The 16,750-nt window shown below is 37.4% G+C and overlaps 2 protein-coding genes across 2 annotated transcripts in view; one reads left to right on the forward strand and one right to left on the reverse strand.

The window, feature by feature from the left end:
- LOC129787686 (uncharacterized) overlaps nucleotides 1-16,750 on the reverse strand; it is a 48,946-nt gene that overhangs the window by 5,788 nt on the left and 26,408 nt on the right. Inside the window, exons 3-4 of the mRNA XM_055823415.1 lie at nucleotides 1,025-1,116; nucleotides 834-944 (exon numbers count right to left, since the gene is read on the reverse strand). Of these exons, the coding sequence (XP_055679390.1) occupies nucleotides 834-944; nucleotides 1,025-1,116 (203 nt within the window). The remainder of the gene's footprint in view (nucleotides 1-833; nucleotides 945-1,024; nucleotides 1,117-16,750) is intronic.
- LOC129787687 (uncharacterized) lies at nucleotides 9,230-11,025 on the forward strand. The gene is made up of 2 exons (XM_055823416.1): nucleotides 9,230-9,531; nucleotides 10,454-11,025. Exons 1-2 carry the CDS (start codon nucleotides 9,511-9,513, stop codon nucleotides 10,853-10,855), a joined length of 423 nt encoding a protein of 140 aa, XP_055679391.1. The 5' UTR covers nucleotides 9,230-9,510; the 3' UTR covers nucleotides 10,856-11,025.

Genomic DNA, 16,750 nt, shown 5'->3' on the forward strand with positions numbered 1-16,750 from the left:
ACAGCTAAAATAGCGGAGATTTAATCGAATGAATGGAATTATAGACACACAGTGCATGGTGAAAAGTCTCTGCCATAAACACTTTTATTTGTGCCCTCCCATACTTGTCCCTCTTTTCTTTTTTACTTCATCCAAATTTATGAAAATATAAAACGCACGAGCATCCTACCCAAAAAAGCAGACGTCTTGTGCTAAATTCAACTCTCACCACGTCTCGAGGAATTCCGTGATAAAATCCCGCCGAGAAAAAAAGCTCATAAATGAGAACCTCATCATAGAGCTGGGTGGATTTAGTCGGTCGTTCTCAAACCACAAAGATTGAGGTGTCAGCCAAAGTGGCGGCTTCTGGTTTGCACCCTCACGCAGCATTCCTCTTCTCAAATAAAATCTCAAGATTTTATGCTTTTTTTTTTCACTTTTTAACGCGCAAGATGAGAAGGAGGAACCCCTAAAAAATTATTCGGCTCCTAATCTCAAGTTTGCGTGCATTTTTACGAGCCCCTCGAGGGAGCATAATTTAGCTGAAGAGATCCACCACTGTTTTGTTTCTAAATTGCAAATACACCCTCCACATCTTGCCGCACCACCATCCCCGGGAATCCATTTAATCATCGTTCGGGTGCAGGGAAAAAGGAAAGTATACACATATAGTACCCTCAGTGGGGGCATGTTTTACTATATATGTATATATGAGAAAGCCATGAATATTCCAGCCATATGACAAGCGCCAAACACCGCGTGCCAGAGGGGGTGTGAACATTTTCCGCAGCTTGTGCGTGAATTTATGCTCATACATTCTACGTATACCCAAAAGCATATGGGGGCGTACTCACATTCACAGAGATGCCGGAAATCTCAAAGACACGCGCCGGGGGCTCCTCTTTTGGGACATACCGGTAGAATTCCTCCGAGTCGAGATACCATCGAATTAAGTAGAGTGCATCCTGCGGAGACAATTTAGCGGATTAGTTAAAGCTTACTGCGCCACTCTACTTTATATATGTTATGTACGTTGTATACTTACAGCCTCGAGGTCATAGTGACAGGATAGGGTCACGGTATCCCCCACTGCGACAGCTTCGGGTACGGTGATTTTCACATTTTTGAGGCAAACAGCTGCAAAAGAAAATGCCATCATCACTATGTCTTCACGTTTACCATTTATCTTGTGTTTTCCCAGGGATAACATGCGGGTGGACAATGAGCTTATAAGTTGTCTTGAGGATTTGCAAACTTCATCCCATGGAATGTTAAAGTAAATTAAACATTTTGACCTATATTTTAGTTTAAATAAGTGAAACCTTCCAACAAAAAAGATGTGGGTTGCATTTCCTTTTTGAAGGCTGGATAGTTTTTTAAGGAACATAAAGAAATGTCTTGAAGTCTTTCCCTGCATTCAAATAGTTTAAAAAAAAATGTAGGAATAAATTCAAAAAGAAAATGTTTAAGATTTATTCCTTAAGATAAGACAGACACGACATGATACTTTTAGATTTAACGTCATGAAAATAAAAGAGAAAATTATTTCGTATTTTCATCGCATTTATCCATCTCATTTAGTGACATCGTTAGGGTTCACAGAGTGAGAGGGGTCCTGTTGGAGAAAAAAAGGAAGGGTGGAAAATCCTCTCTATGTGGTTGGTAATTAGTGTAATGCTGGTTAATTGCTTTTGGCGCACATTGTTGCTCTCCCATGGTCTTCATCTTCTTCTTATACGACCCACATATACTTCTTGCAAAAACCTCAGCGGCCAATTCAATAAATCCTTCCGTTTCCCTCGGAAAATTTATCTGCAGGACATCATCTCGATTTTTCACCGCGCCAAGATCCCTTCGAAAGTGATTAAAGGGGATAACGCGCTGGTGGGATGGATGAGAAAATGGGGGTGACTGACGTGCTGTCAAAACTTTTGCACAAGACCACCCCGCACCTCCCACCCCAATAAATCTCTATATTATGTACATTGTTCGCAAAAGAGGAAGTGTTGAAAATTTCTCAAGAGATTAATGGTTTTCCTATTTTTGCGGCCACACCTCAACTTATTGTGGGCTAAAGTTGACGTCAGGAAGACGACGTGGATTTTTACCGTCTTCATCCCTCTCCTCTTAGACCTCGTTGCGACCTAATTCCCTTTTGCACCCTCTTCCCCATCCTAATTCGCATCTCTTCCCGGAAAAAATTCCTCATATCGCAATTTTCTCTGCACAAAAGCGACATATTTTCGCAGAAACTTCTCAGGCATGCAATTAAATCATGTACAAATGAAAGTGATACACGTGTTTCAGTGTTGAGACACAATTCCTGGGGTATATATCCTGCTGGTATGGACCAAAAAGTTTTCCCTCCTAGCTCCGGGGGAAAAGTGGTGGTGTGTATGGGGAACGAAGTGTGGGAAATTGTGGGCGGAAAGTGAATTTCCTCGTGTGCGATGGTGGCTGACATGAGTGGAATGTAATCTGAGACGGATTAGTTTAAAACCATCTCGCTAGATATACATGGATAATTTATTATATAATTTTACGAGCTGAATTTATGCCATCGCGATATGGGGGTTTGCTCGTGAATTTTATAATACCATCTCCAACCCCTAGAAATGTGGTGCTCAAAACTGCCACAAAGACACCAAATTCCCCGGGAATAGTGTTAAATGCTAATGAGGCTGGGGTACTAACTAAATATACGAAATAATCGAATGATCTACAATTTGGTCTTTTTAATATCATTTGTCACAATTTTCCCGCATAATGAGAGAAAGTTTACACATAAAATTTGTACCCCGTAATAGCACATGAAAATATTGCACAAATATTGAGGGGATGATTAAACACGAAAAACCTTGGCTCTATTAACTTTCCATATTCTGTGCTCATTTAGAGAAAATTTCATTTGGCAAAATGCAAAATTAATAAGGGATTTTGAGTGCAATGGTGCGTTGCAGAGTATACGCAAACATCGCATGGAGCTTATATTGTTTGAAATTTCAATTAGAAACATAAGGATCTTTGCGTAACCGGCAAAATTCCACGTTCTACGTGCAATTTAATTACTAGTTAAACATTTTAATCGTATTTAATTGAAATTTTGAATTTAAAGCCCTGTATTCTAGGTGAGATGATTAATTTTGCATGATGTTAGAAATAGAATTTAGTTATGAAGAAATTTAATTTATTTGGCGATAAAGAAATCCATAATTGAGCATTAATTTTTATTTTTTATAATAACTAAGAAGAGCTCTAGAAACTTAATAAAATTCTGAATTTTTCACATTGAATGGATACTTGTAAATTTCACGAAATATTGAAGCTTATGCAAAAAGACAAGAAGAAAATATATGGTTCTTATGATGTCACATCCATATTAATACGCAGAGAATTGTAGCATTGGGAGACGAAGAAAAAGAGTATAAGAAGGAGCCACATTGGGTGTGGGGATGTGAGTGAAAAACAAGAGGAATCTTTCTTTTATGTGTCAAAGGAAATTTTCATTATGGCATTAGGATGTATGAGGGGTGGTAGAATTGTATGTATGGGAATGGATGGCGCCTATCGCAATGAGACGTGTGTGGTACAAAACCACTAGGGGTGCCCCAACATGAGCAGAATGGAAAGTAATTACGCAAGAGCATCGTCCAAGGTACGAGGGAAAGAGGTCTTCTCTTACACACGGAATTGTAATCGCATAACCATTTCACCCGTCATCCCGGGGCCAGCCACCGCCCCACCACATGTGTGTGACTCACTCGAGGATCCTCCAAGAAATGTTTGTTTCGTTGAATTTTCCCGGAGAGCACACGGGTGAGGATTTATGTTCTCAAGAATGTGTCACGGGCACTTTGTTTGCCGGACAATGAGGCAATTATTAATGGATTTTGCACGGGTCAACGGTTCAGTGAATTGTGTGGGAAAGTATGGGGCAGAAAAGAAGATGAGATGAAGCCCAAAATATACTATACTACGCCAGCACACTTGAATACAAACGTCAGAATAAATTTGCTCCCCATCCGGATGAGAGGCACTTAATTCTCTTGTGTTTTATAATTAATTATAATTTCTATGTATATAAACAAGAAACTTATTCATTTTTCATCATGCGTTGTTTGTTAAATATATATTAAAATGTCTTATCTCAATAGGGAAGTATACTACCTCTAATGTTCTTTATACGAATGTAAATTAAAGAATTGGAGGAAGACCTTCAAAAATCATCCAGTTTTTTTTCGTAATATAATTACAATTTTAGCTAGACCAATTTAAACATTGTTTATGGGAAAAAGACATAAATTCTGCATGATATTTCAAATTTTTCTTCAAAATAAAAATCTTATGTTCCTTAAATTGAGCTTCATTAATAAATCATCAATAAATAAATTTTCCATCAACATTTTAATTAATTTTCTTTTTAATTTTTCACCGAAAAACTAATCATTAGGATTTGCATTCAATTATATGGGAAACTGTTTTTTTTTGCACCACACTGTTGATCAATTTTCCAGCATGTTTTCAACTCTGTTTTATTGCAACATTTTTTAAATAGACATATTCAAATAAAATGGGAAAAACACGGACTTTTGCATGGATGTAAATCATTCGCATGGGGCAATGTGGGAACACAAAATATCGGAATTTCAGCAAATACCCCCCGTGCGCGGTCTGATGAGATAATCAATACAAATTCAATTTGCATCAGGATTTGCATGCATGAAATTTATAATGCCAGATCAATTAATAAATTTTATATGCGAACATTATCAGATGTGGATAAATAATACCAACAGAATATATGTGCGTATAGCCGTGTTTGGCATATAGACGAAACATTTCACATGGAATGGGCATAATATCCTATACAAATTAATTTTGATATCCATATAAATTTCCATATAATAATAAAGTCAATTAAAGCAATGAAAATCAACATTTTGACGGGGAAAAGTGGGAAAATTCATGTTTGATTGCCAATTGGCAACCTCTTAATGCTTCAAAAAATAAATGGAATGCACGACGATTTTATGTCTTGGCTTTTTTTTCGTGTGCCATAGACAGAAATATCCGCTATTTAATGTATATCTCCCCGTAATTATCTCAAGTATAAAATTACGCATGAGTGAGGAGGTATATAGAAGCTTTTAGCGGCAATTCCAACCTCCAAGTTACGAGCTGGTATGCCTTTTTGGGCATTCACCGAGAGGAGCGGTTCCCCAAAAAGCACATTATCGATCATAGTCTTCGGCACCTCATCATTGACTGCGTCTTCCGGGAGCATCGTTGTGTGTAGCTAATATTTAATTTAGGTGTAATTAACTCCCTGACCCGAGCACAGCAGTAAATTCCGTATCTTTTACCCAATGTTTCCCTCCACCCATAGAATTCCACTCTCGATGCTCGAAAGAAGAAGAAGTAAAAAAAAAAAAACACTGCGCCTAAGTCGATCATAAAAACACGCAATCATTGGGTATAAAAACATTTAGCTCCTTCATCAAATATTCATGCAGACACTCTTGAGCTTTTTTTATGTTTTCACATCGATTTTGCAAGAAAATCCATCATAGGAACATTTGGAAAGGGAGCTTTTTTGTGCAGCAAATGCTGTAAAATTCAGTACTCTCTCCTCCACATTTCTTGGCTCGTTGGTTTTACCTTCTTGTCATCTTGTGATGTTCGTTGTTGAGGGAAAAATATGAATTCGGTTTGATATTTTGATGGATTCAAGAGCCAAAATTGAGAAGCTTTCAAGAAAGCTTTGGGAGCTTAAGTGGTGGGAAAATTAGGATTTACTGGGATTTTTTTAAAGGGACTATAATGTTACTTTAAGCCGGTGAATTCTTGAAAATTCTACGGAAGAACTTTGCCAAACGGTTTAATTAAAATCTATTAAATTATTTAAAAAAAATAAAGCATTTAACATGAATTACCTTTCATCGTATACTTTCTTGGAGAAGTTATATAGCAGTAAATTGAAAAATTATGCTTTTATGTAGGAAATTAATTCTGCTTTAATTTCCTTCATAAACATTTCTCGTGATTCTCAATTTTTTTTAAACCTCTATTCAAACGATATAAGCACAAAACATGTTGATAGAACCCCGCGAGTGCCACGCTTAAAAGTCCATGAAAGAAGAAGACACCATGAATTTTCAATACACACCACAGTGAAAGTAAACATGCTTTTTAAGTGGATTGAGGCTTTAGGTGGTACTTAAGTCCGCACCATGGCATAGTATAAATAGAATAATCATCATGCAAGGTATAAAAGAGCCAACATGCCGCTATTTGATGCTTTTGCACCTTTTAGCGGGATTTTTTGCTATGTGATTTTTTTTTATCTCGCGAGGCATGGGGAAGACCTCGCAATTATGTTGATTTTGTGAGCATCGCACACCGATAGACTGGTGAATTGAAGCAATTTCAAGCTGAGAGCTTTTTCTCTTCAATCTTCTTCCCGGGCGTTTCTTCGTGGATGGACAGAAAAAATTAATTGTTCGCTTTTGAAATTAATCTTATTTTCTTTTGTTGTAGCTCAGGCACTTTTGCCTTGACGATGGCTCTTCGACGTGGAGAATCTCAATGGCACGAGAGGCTGTAAAAAAGTATCAGTTTGCCATCGATTTTTTTGTGTGGTGGGCGCTCAATCACCTCCCGCAAAAATTGCAGAAAACGAGACGATCGTAAAAAAAAAGGCTTTGGGGTGTGTGGTGTCATGTCGAGGAATCTCCCAATAAATCAGGCGAGAAATGTGCATCGAGCGTGTCATGTGGAAGGAATGTCTCTTGTGCATTTCGGAGTGTCTGGCACGATGAGATAAACTCGAGATTGTGCGATGATGTCAACATTATTTATTCATATTTGCGAGTCTCCCGAACAGATAATCTCCTCCCTCTCATGCCCTCTTCGCACAGCATGTGATGCCGCGCGATTACTACATTATTTATTCATCACAATCGATACTTGTCGACAAATCTCTGCGCGCGCGAGAAGATATCAAGGGAAGCGTGTGAGTCACCCAGTATTCAGTGAGGCAAGTGGTTAGTTCATCGCCAGTGGCTGTGCGTCTCTTCGTAGAATCTCAGGTGTTGCTTATGACGTCCCGGGTCAAGAGATGCAAGGTCGAGGTGTTTATGTTTTGCTCGCTGAAGCACATTCCCTTGCACGCTCGTTAGGCAAAATCATCGATGAGTTAACATTCAACAGCTCACAATGTGATCTTCGTGTGAGTTTATTTTTCAAAGACGAGTGAAAATTTCATATCCAATTTGAAAATATTTATTGCTAATAAAATTAATATTTTAAAGAAAAATTTTAGAGAATCTTTAAAAAAAAATAATCCATTGAAAATTTTGGAATTTAGTATTTTAGATCTTTTATTAAATAGGGGCATACTCGGGTAAAATGGTGAATTTTTGGAAGATAATTTTTTCTGAGTTCTATGAAAATATTATTTGAGTTTTCCCATCAGAACTATCTTTTAGGAAATTTTCCGGGCTACAACTTTGTCTCAGACAATTTCTTTCTATCTCAACGGGAAAATGCATTTTCAGTCCATTTTCTAAACCTTTGTACTTTCACCTCTTTGCTCCAACCTTGAGGTAAAATGGTGAATTGCGTTTTTTGTTCACTAATCTTAATTTAATGAAATTATTTTAGCTAGGCACTATAATATCTATTTAGAATGAAAGATTTGTTTACCAGTTAAAACTTTTTTAATTAAAAAAATAAAAAGAAAACCTTTCCTTTTTTTTATTTTTTTACTTTAAAAAATTGGTAATAGTGAGTGGTCAAATATTTATAACAGTTATACTGATTAGGGAAATTTTTTTTTCAAAAATTTAAAAAGTTATTTAAACAAAACACCAAATTCACCATTTTGCCCCAAGGGGTACTTTTTACTATCAGTGTTCTACGGGAAAAATCGGAAATTTTTTTTGGAAAATTCAGATTAGATTCGTGTTTAGCAATAGTTAGGTATTCTATCAAAAAATGCATTTGAATCAAAAAAATTGCAGAGAATTTCGCCAAAACTTAATTTGTAGTTGAGAGGTCAGAGTAACTTCGATGTTCGAAAAATTTGTTTTTCAAATAAAAGCCAAAATATTGGATGAATTATCATAATACTTTTTAGGCTAAGGCAGGGGTATGAAGTGCAACTATACTGACAAAGTTAGATTAGTACACGGAAAAAAAAAAGTTGTACGGTACAGAAATTGACATATATCCAAGCCAGAAATTCTTATATGTCTCTGCCACGCATAATTTGTACTCGAGCCACTTATAGTTCCAGTCTCGGCTACAAAAAATTTTAACTGCCTCACAAATTTTGTCATTTTTTTCCCAATACACACATAAACATGGTCATTTTCATAAGTCACCGAGAAAACTGTGAGATTTTCCGACAAATCATGAGATGTTATTGTAAATGGGTCCACAGGAAAATTGCACTTCTTCAGAGAAAGTCAACAACACCATCACATAACCTAATTTTTGAATGTTTTGATTTTTCTCTAAAATTTCTGAGCTAGAAATTTCAAATGCCTGGGAGAGACATAATTCATTTCTACCCTGGACATTATTATATTCTAACGCCAAATAGCTGGGAGACATATTTTTTGTGTCTACCTTGGCTATTCATTTTTTTCCGTGTAGCCACTACATTTTGAGATATTAATTTTATTTATTTTTTTCACATTCACCATTTTACCCCAGTTACCCTTAGAGATTTATTTTAATTAAGCTCTCTAAATTCCTTTGCATTTGCTTGAAAAAACTATCATGAGGTTGTATTTTAAAATTAGGTGAAGATAAACTAAACACATTAAATGCTCATGACGAGACTTGCCGGTTAGTTGTGAACTTTAGAAAAGAATCTGTGGCACTTAAAATGCACCATATGTATGGCTGATAATTCTAAAAAAACAAAAACTTGCTTCTGAAAACTTGCAAAGCTTTTTTGTTGGAATCTTATGAAAAATTCCATTATGCCTGCAACCTTATAGAGCACTCAATCAACTCACTAAAACACAAACTCTTCTGCCAGAGTCTGTAAATGATGATTTTTTGCTATACAGGGGGACTCTTTTGATATTAACATCGCGGTGTGTTTACGAGCAATTCGCCGAGGTGATGTGATAAAAAAAGCCCGAGAATTTTTCATTGTGTTTATACCCAGAGTACGCCACAAATGGCATGAGGGAGGGAGAGATCGTGGAGCCATGTCTACGGATGGAGCTTGAGATGGTGAAAAAAAGCCGCCAATTGATTAAATTGATTCGTACTCCACACAAGTTGAGCAGTCTTGCTGTGAGTGCACACCTTGATGGACCTCCAAAGTATTAATTGCTAAAGAGATTCTGTAAAGAGTATTTAAAAAAAAAGTGAATGTCACCGAGAGTACCTGTGCTGAAGAGGAAATTCAACACGCGATATCTACCAAGCAGCTGCATTTGAGGAGTGTCCTGTGACTTGTGAGGTGTTCCGCCCTCGTGGAAAATTTATCACACTGTGGTGGCCCAGTGAAAAATGCAGACTATCGGAAAAGTGGTAAATTGCTGAGGGAGAACTTTTTCTCTCGGTGCTACAGAAAATAATTTATGGAAATTGAATTTCTCACCGCATTCCCATTTTTTTTGCCTGCTCTAACCCCCAAACTGGCACAAAAAAGTACAGAGAAAACTCTTTTACAGTCGCCGAGTGACCATGAAAGCTCTTCCCTCGAAAGTTTCTTCCCTATAAGGTTTTTTTTCTGTTGGTTTGAAAGTGGAATTGCTGAAAACTTAAAATGTTTTTAGCTGTGAAACGATTTGTGGCACAACTTTACCTCATGAAAAAACATGCATTTTAAATTGTGAAGAAATAAACAAATATTTGAGAATGAGATAATTGTGCATGAGATTTCAGAGAAGTCCTCAATTTTTCAATTGATTGCAAAGCTAATTGCTTAGATGGACTTTACCGCGTGTGTTTGTGAGATGCTCAAGAAAACTGGGTGAAGGTTTAAAAATTTTTGTGCTAATAAAATTAGCTCTAAAATGTGGAATAATTGCTTGTTTTTGTAATTGGTTTAACATTTGAAAACTCACCTGACATAACTGCTTATTTATTTATGGTTTATGTATGTTTTTACTAACGTTTTAACTATACATTCCTGAGTACATCGGAGCTTATGGAAAAATAATTTATAAAAAAAAAAACTTTTTTCTAATTAATTTGTATTCTAAATTAATGAGAAAAAGTTTTTAATCTACAACTCGCTAAATTGAAGTGTTTATTCAACAGTGAAAAGTTTTAATTAGCTTATACGTTTTTCAAGTAGGAGCTTTTGAAATATTTTTAACGATTCGACTTTTTTTTTAGTTTTTTTAATGTGGAATTTTAAGCATTAAAAGTATCAATTAAAATTTAATTATTTCAGAAAAATATTTCTTTCCTTTAATAACGAAAAAAAAAATTTAATATATTGCAGATAATCCCCCTGATTCTCTTTGTCTTCTCGCGGGAAGCATTCGCAGCCCCAGTTGCCGGTGTCGATGGAGATTCTCCACTTCAAGTCATCACAATTCTCTCCCCTGAAGGAGCCATAAATGTCAACCACCGGAATGATCGCAAATTTCGCGAAGAGGACCTCCCAGTTGAGAAGGATTCCTCAGAAATTGTCATAATTCAACCCCTTCACCCGCACTACCACCAAGATCGACATCTCCGAATGCTGGGAGTCTCTCAACGTCCACTGGGTCATGAAGTTGATGTGAATTTTGCCGCTGGAGCATATCCCGTCTATTACGCCATTGCCAGAGCCAATGGGAGCTTTGGCAGAAATATCCGAGCCTTGCCAAAGGATGAACTCGACAATCACCTCTCCTCGTAGAATGCTGCTGTTAAAAATGCCCCGCAACACTATTTATTTATTTCCGCCAAATTCTTGGACAAGAAAAAAATCCATTTCCGTGTGAATCTCAAAAGAGAAGCTGTGCAAGCCGTGAAAATAATTCACAAGTGAAACCAATGAAGCAATAAACGAGAATTTTGATTAGATAATTCGCAATATTTCTTTCAATCTCCCACATCCCCAATGGCTGAAAAGCAAGATGAAAGTAAGGGCAGAGGGGGTAAATTTCTCGCAACATAAATTGCTATATACCCGCACTAGTTGATTATATATTCAGCATCAACTGCTTTGTCCCATTTCCCTCGATTCCATTTATCTCAATTCATCCCCATCTTTTTCAACTACCGCGTCTTTGGTGTCCTGTATAAGGGATGGAAGATTCGTGAAAAATTAAAGAAATTTGAAAGTTTCATGAAGGGAAAAATTTCATCTTTGATTTATAGCTTGAAAACAGATTGAAGAGATAGAAAATATAAGGCTAGGAGAAATTCCTAGAAGAACCCATTGTTTCTCTGCAAATTATTGTCTTTTTTGTTTAAAAAAGTTTTTTCTATTCTTCTAAAGCCACTAACTCATAATTTATGGGATTTATTAAAGAAAAATATAGCACAACTCGTAATTTAAAAGTCAATCATAACGCGTCCAGTTATTAAAGTTGGTATACCACAACGCGGATGGGTCAGTCTATGCGTTGTAATTTAATTTGTGAGCAGAATTAGTAGGCAAAGTTGATTTTTTTTATTAAAATTCATCAATATGAAAGATAAAAATGCTCATATCTGAAGTTCTATAAGACCTACAGAAATTTCTTGACTAGTTATGGAAAGGTATTAAAATAAGCTATAATATGACATATATTTCGATACATTTCAAGGTCACCTCCAGAATACAAAATGGCGGATTTTTGTTCTACCAAAACAGTTTTTTGTACTTTTTGTCCTAAAGGAATGGTTCTAGAGGTTTCTGATGTTCTAGAAAGTTGTAGAGTTTTGTTTTTTTTTTTTTTTTTTTTTTTATTTCCCCCCCAAGCACCCATAGGTCTGCGGAAAATGATTCCATTCGTGACCAACAGTCCAAAATCTTACAAATAGAACATTTAAATACAATTATTTACAAAAAAAACATGGGGAAGTGCTTGATCAAAAGGCCCTCTATCCACGGAAGAAGAATCCCTTTGACGAAACTCATCATTCCTTCGCTGCACTCCATGGTGGCAAAAAATCCAAGAAACACGTCCTTCCATCCAAGACTACTGCTTCCCGCATTGCTATTCACAGGATCACTGCGACGAATCACAGGACGCTGCTGAGCTTGAGGTGCCTCTGGTGGGCTGATGGTCCTTGCGTTTTTCTGTGTCCTCTCATCGTGGTCTTTGGCCCAGCGAAAATACCTTTCTTCTAGTTCCTCTTGGCATTCTACATGTTTCCTCTTTTCTCTAAGACCCTTTAGCAAGGGCGATCCTCGAACTTTCTCGTCCATCACATCAACTTCCCCAGAGAGATCCGAAAAATTCTCAATTGTTGCCTCATCATCTCTCGATGCAAGAGCATCAAATCGATTTCTATTCAGTGTATCAGGAAATTCAGTGTCATAGTTTGTCCTTACTTGAACTTTCCTCCTGGCTCCTCCATGTCCCTGATTGCGCTCAGGATTCTGATTGTTACGTGTGTCTGCAGATTGCACATTAGGGGGCTCCACTCGAGCAGGTTGGGCTGGTCGAGCAGCTCTTCTGCGGGCCAAGGAACGATCCACAGCAAGGTCCTTAATTTCTCCCAACTTTGTACAAACGTGGTTTTTCTGTGGCAGCAAAAGTTTACAGTTAGGGCAATTGTATGCTCTATCTGTACACGGAAATGAGCCAGATTCTTCCGTATGAAAAAGTCCACACTGTAGAGTTTTGTAAAACCTTTAATTTGATACTAAGTTGAGCCAAATCGGACAAGGCGTTCAAGTGATATGGCTCTTAGAACTTTTCCAATTCAAGAATTTTTCAAATGGCCATATCTTCTAAACGGCGACATAGATTTTCTTCATTTTCGGGCTGGTGAAAGATATTAAGTCAGGCTACAACATATCAAAAATTCAAGGAAATCTAAGATGGGGATTCGGAGATATTGCCCCTTAAAGTTAGGCAATTTTTGTTTTTGATTTTAGCGCCTTTTGTGGCCATTTTTGGAACTTGGAATGTTCTAGACAGTTGTAGGGCTTCTTGAAACCTTTCATTTGATACCAAGATGGTCAAAATCGGTCAAGCCGTTCTTGAGTTATATCGAAAAAACACTTTTTGCTTTAGGCCGCCATATTTGCTAAACCGCTTGACCGATTTTCAAGTATGATTTGTTGATGAAAACATCTCATTGAGCTCTACAACATACTAAAATTTCAGACCTCTAGCTATAAGGGAACTGGTTGACGTTATTTCAAAATGGCCGACGGCGGCCATCTTGGATTTTGAAAATGCGAAAAAATGAAATTTTACACCCACATTTCTATAGAAAACTTCAAACCGGAAGTCTCTATCTGTTACCGTTTTCGAGATATAAGGCAAAGTTTGGACCACCGGCCGGAAGGCCGGCAGGCCGGCCGGATCAAAAATTTTCCACCACCATTTTCGTAATGTGGGATGTCTAAAACGTGCTCATACCAAGTTTGAGCCCGATGTGAGGTGGTCGGTTTTTCCGACGATTACAATACTTGGTATGCCACGATTGTGGTATACCAACTAATTGCCCTCCAATCATTCAATTTGAAAAGACAAATTTAATGAAAATTGTTGAAAAATATACCAATTTTTCACAAAATTCCAATGAAATCAATAAATGCCAAGGGGAAAAGAATCTCCCCATAGTAACAATGCAAGTTGTCTGGTTTTGTATAAGACGTACGGAAGAACGACGATGGATGTATTTTCATTTTGGGGTATTGTTAAAGTTTTTCTTTTTTCATGGTAAGAAATGCTGATGCTTTGTGGGTGAATGTCACTTGCGTACATTCTAGCTCTCTCCGCAAGAGAAATAGAGAAAGCAACTTGAGGAAGAAGGGAGGAAGGACCAAGAAACGTCCCATTATACAATTTCACTTTATGAAACAGTCTGTTGTGTCATTGGTGGTGGGAAGAGCATAAAAATAAAATGATTTATTTTATTAATGGGCATCACAGAAAAACTCCCCTATTATTTTTCCTCATCCATCCCATCTTCCATATGCTCTGCTATCGCTCGATGAATTTTTGTGCTATATACAAGACGGAATATTGAGGGAATTCTTTGATTCATCTTTGGTGGATCTTTGGTGATTTAATTGGAGAGATATTCCCATATACGGAATACTTTTCCTTTTGCTCCTAACTTCCACCATCTCTATGGGAGTGCTTGAAGATAGAAGCGGAGTCATCGTTGGCATTCAATGACATTAAATTATTTATTCATGGGAATGATTCTGGAAAGTATAAAGTTTCCCGGAAGGGTATCACATATCCCTCCGACGTCGCGTATGTTGTCGCCTCTTGCAGAATTTATTATTCATTCAATCTTCCATGTGACGAGTGGGAAAAGCTTCGTAGAGGCATGGGTTACAGACGACGGTGGTTGGATGGAGGAGAATGCACAGAAAAAGAGTTGTGGAAAACGATATTTTCAGCAAGGATGGCGTCTAATTGAAATATCGTCATTCAATGTATTCAATTGCAGAAGCAGCAACAGAGAGTTGAGATTTTGTATAATTGAGGGTTTTGCATTGAAGAGGAAAATACATCGATGGTTTACATAAAAGACATTTTATAATACGTGTCGGAGAGGAATATTCGATATTTTGAAATTTTTGCTGTAATTTGATGATTTTTTATCCGGCAAAGTTTATTTGGTATGTGAATCGTCATTGTGAGAATAATTTACTTAATCTAATCTAAAACAGAAGAAAACTTCCAACCAAAGGCAGAAAGAAGAAAAAGTTGAGTATATATCGAATACATTAAATCTAAGAGAGAAAAGTTTGTTGGAGGAGGAAAAAGTGGCCGTGAAAGTCTCCTCTCAATGTCTTGATATTTGATTTTGTGAATCGATTTTCCTTAAACGGAACATAAATCAACTCTTTTCCACCCAATATCCAGCATGAATTTTTCTTTACTCTCACTAAGCAAGTGGGTGAGGAAGAAAATAAGAATTTCATCCACATGAACTTTTTTTTTCGTACCACGATACCCATCCATTTTATTTCGGATGAGCTTCACGCTTGAGCCTCAAACCCTTTTGCTGTCAAAGAATCTTTTTTTCCTTCTTTTTTTTACGAAACACCCCCACTTGACTATTAGTGCGGAAAAGTGTGTGTGAGTGTGTGTGTGTGTGTGTGGTAAAGTTTCTTCACCCCAAAATTGTAAAGTTTATCGATATATTTCCTTCATGGACTCCCTCTTATATGGAATTGCGAGGGGCATCCTATATTCCGGTAGTGGAACAACCATGCAATTTGCTCCAGTGTGTACACACGTAAAATATGTGTTGGGCGGCAGTGAGAAATGGGGCACAAGGCGCCCCTCGAGCCCATGACAAATTCTACCTCATTGAGATGTGAAATGTGTGAAAGTGTATTACTCATTTGGAGGATAAATTGCCGTGTGATTGCCAAGGAGGGGATTTCTTTTCAGAGCCAATGATTTAGGCGACATGAAAGATTTCTTCGTCTTCCTCTCCCCATCCAAGGATTCCCCAAAAAGTTTCTCAGAAATTTTCTGAGTTGTATATCATAACGTTTTGGTAAGTAGAACTTTATGATTATTGGAAACTGGTTTTAGAATTGAGGCGCAATGGCTTTAAAGAAGTTACTTGACCTAGAAAAAAAAATTCAACTGTGCTCTTAAATAAAGAAAATTCACGAAAATTTAAAGCTCTACAAGCTCAATAGGAAGGAATATTTCTCAAATATTTAAGCAAAATTTTAAGCTTTCGAGACATTCAATATTGTAAAAGCTTTTCTCAAGTACTGTATCTGACTGTTTTTGATTTACATGCCCTTCAAAGGGACCCCACCGTAACACACGTGAAAGAAAAACGTGCAAAACGACTGACTTTCCACTCGACTTTATCGGTACTTTTGCAGGAGGATGAACCAAAAGCTATAAAATCTCAACCATCCTCCCATCTTCATATACAAATTCCCTTCCCATCCGTCCCCTTAGGACTTATTTGCTCCATGCAAATTTCAAATCAGTTAAACATAATACCTATGGTACGTTCAACCCCGAGAAATTTCCGTGCCACTTCCGCTGGGGCATGGAAAGGTAGTTTCTTTCGGTGGTTGGTGGTAAAATCGCATTGAGCCACAAAAAATACGACACTCATTATGGCACCTTTTCTTCCCCGCCCGGTGCCCCTCAACCGAAAAAGGGGGGATCCCAAAAACCCATATAAGCGATTTTCCCGGTGAAATGTCTCACCAGGAGGAAAAGCTCCGGCATTTGTGTTGTGAATGTCGCACACACTTTTCCATAAATATGTCAAAGAGATCCCCGTCACGGGTGGTGTTTTGGGTGGGTGGTGGGTAAAGGGGGATACCAACGAGAAAGCCCCATATTGTTCCATACATGCGAAGGGAGCTTTTCGTCTGCACAACAATGAGTGAAAAACTCAATTTGGTTTAACAAGCACCCCGAGGTTTTATAGGCGACCGAGAGTATTTGTTCGCTGATAGAGGTGTTTTTTTAATGAAATTTCAAATTGTGGCGAATTCAGAGGCCTCCCACAAAATGGGTGCGTGTGTGGTTTTCTTTAAAAAAAAAAAGCTCCCAAAGTCAACTCCACCACCACACATTTCCGAGACAATGCTTTTTAAGGAGGAGGGTTTGTTTGAATTCCATTCCGCCATATGGCAACTTCCACG

Source organism: Lutzomyia longipalpis, chromosome 1 (genome assembly GCF_024334085.1).
Source record: "Lutzomyia longipalpis isolate SR_M1_2022 chromosome 1, ASM2433408v1".
Classification (NCBI taxonomy): domain Eukaryota; kingdom Metazoa; phylum Arthropoda; class Insecta; order Diptera; family Psychodidae; genus Lutzomyia; species Lutzomyia longipalpis.